The sequence below is a fragment of the Triticum aestivum genome, chromosome 3A, assembly GCF_018294505.1.
Source record: "Triticum aestivum cultivar Chinese Spring chromosome 3A, IWGSC CS RefSeq v2.1, whole genome shotgun sequence".
NCBI lineage: Eukaryota > Viridiplantae > Streptophyta > Magnoliopsida > Poales > Poaceae > Triticum > Triticum aestivum.
The window spans coordinates 547,628,197-547,628,812 of record NC_057800.1 but is presented as its reverse complement, the minus strand read 5'-3'; the positions used below and the strand labels follow the sequence as shown (position 1 = coordinate 547,628,812).

The 616-nt window shown below is 39.1% G+C and overlaps 1 protein-coding gene across 1 annotated transcript in view; it reads left to right on the top strand.

Annotated features, from left to right (window-relative positions):
- Window positions 1-616, top strand: part of LOC123062140 (uncharacterized protein C9orf85 homolog) — a gene marked incomplete at its 5' end in the record, with an annotated part of 3,729 nt that extends 3,113 nt beyond the window's left edge. Inside the window, 1 exon segment of the mRNA XM_044485501.1 lies at window positions 199-616. Coding sequence (XP_044341436.1) covers window positions 199-366 — 168 coding nt within the window. The 3' untranslated portion in view covers window positions 367-616.

The window sequence follows — 616 nt, the reverse complement described above, 5'->3', positions numbered from 1 at the left end:
CATGTGACATTCTTCTTTGAAATATCAATACTTAAGAACTTGCAAGTGGAATAAGATTCTCAATGTCATTCGAAATATCAGTTACATAAACTGAAACTCTGGTTCAGTGTGCTACTTTTTATTTGAGTAACTGGGTTAAATCTTTACAGCATTTTTTCTTCTTCCTGGCATATTCATTAGGTTAATTATTTCTTGCAGATGAACAAAAACAAGGACGAGGAGAGCGGCACATCAGTCCCGAAGATCGCAGACCGAGATCGGGAGGGCGACCTTTTCCCTGTTGCATCCCTTGACGAATATGCTGAACAGGCTGTACAGAAGGATGAGTCTGATGAAGAAGATGCCAGGGATTTTGTGAAAGATTAACTTGGCAAGGTTTGGTACTGTAAAAGGATATTTAGTTTTGTGCGCGGACGCTCCTTCGGGGTGTTCTAACTCAGCGGAGAAATGCCAACACTTGTTTTAGCAGAGATATATATTTCTGTTTATCAGATCTTATTTTGACCAGTGAGCTTACGACACCTTCCCAGTTATGTTATGCTTCTTCCTAATAAGTGTAGGATTCTGAAGCTGTATTATTATTACATGAGTGGTATATATTGCTGTTGCTGGTTTA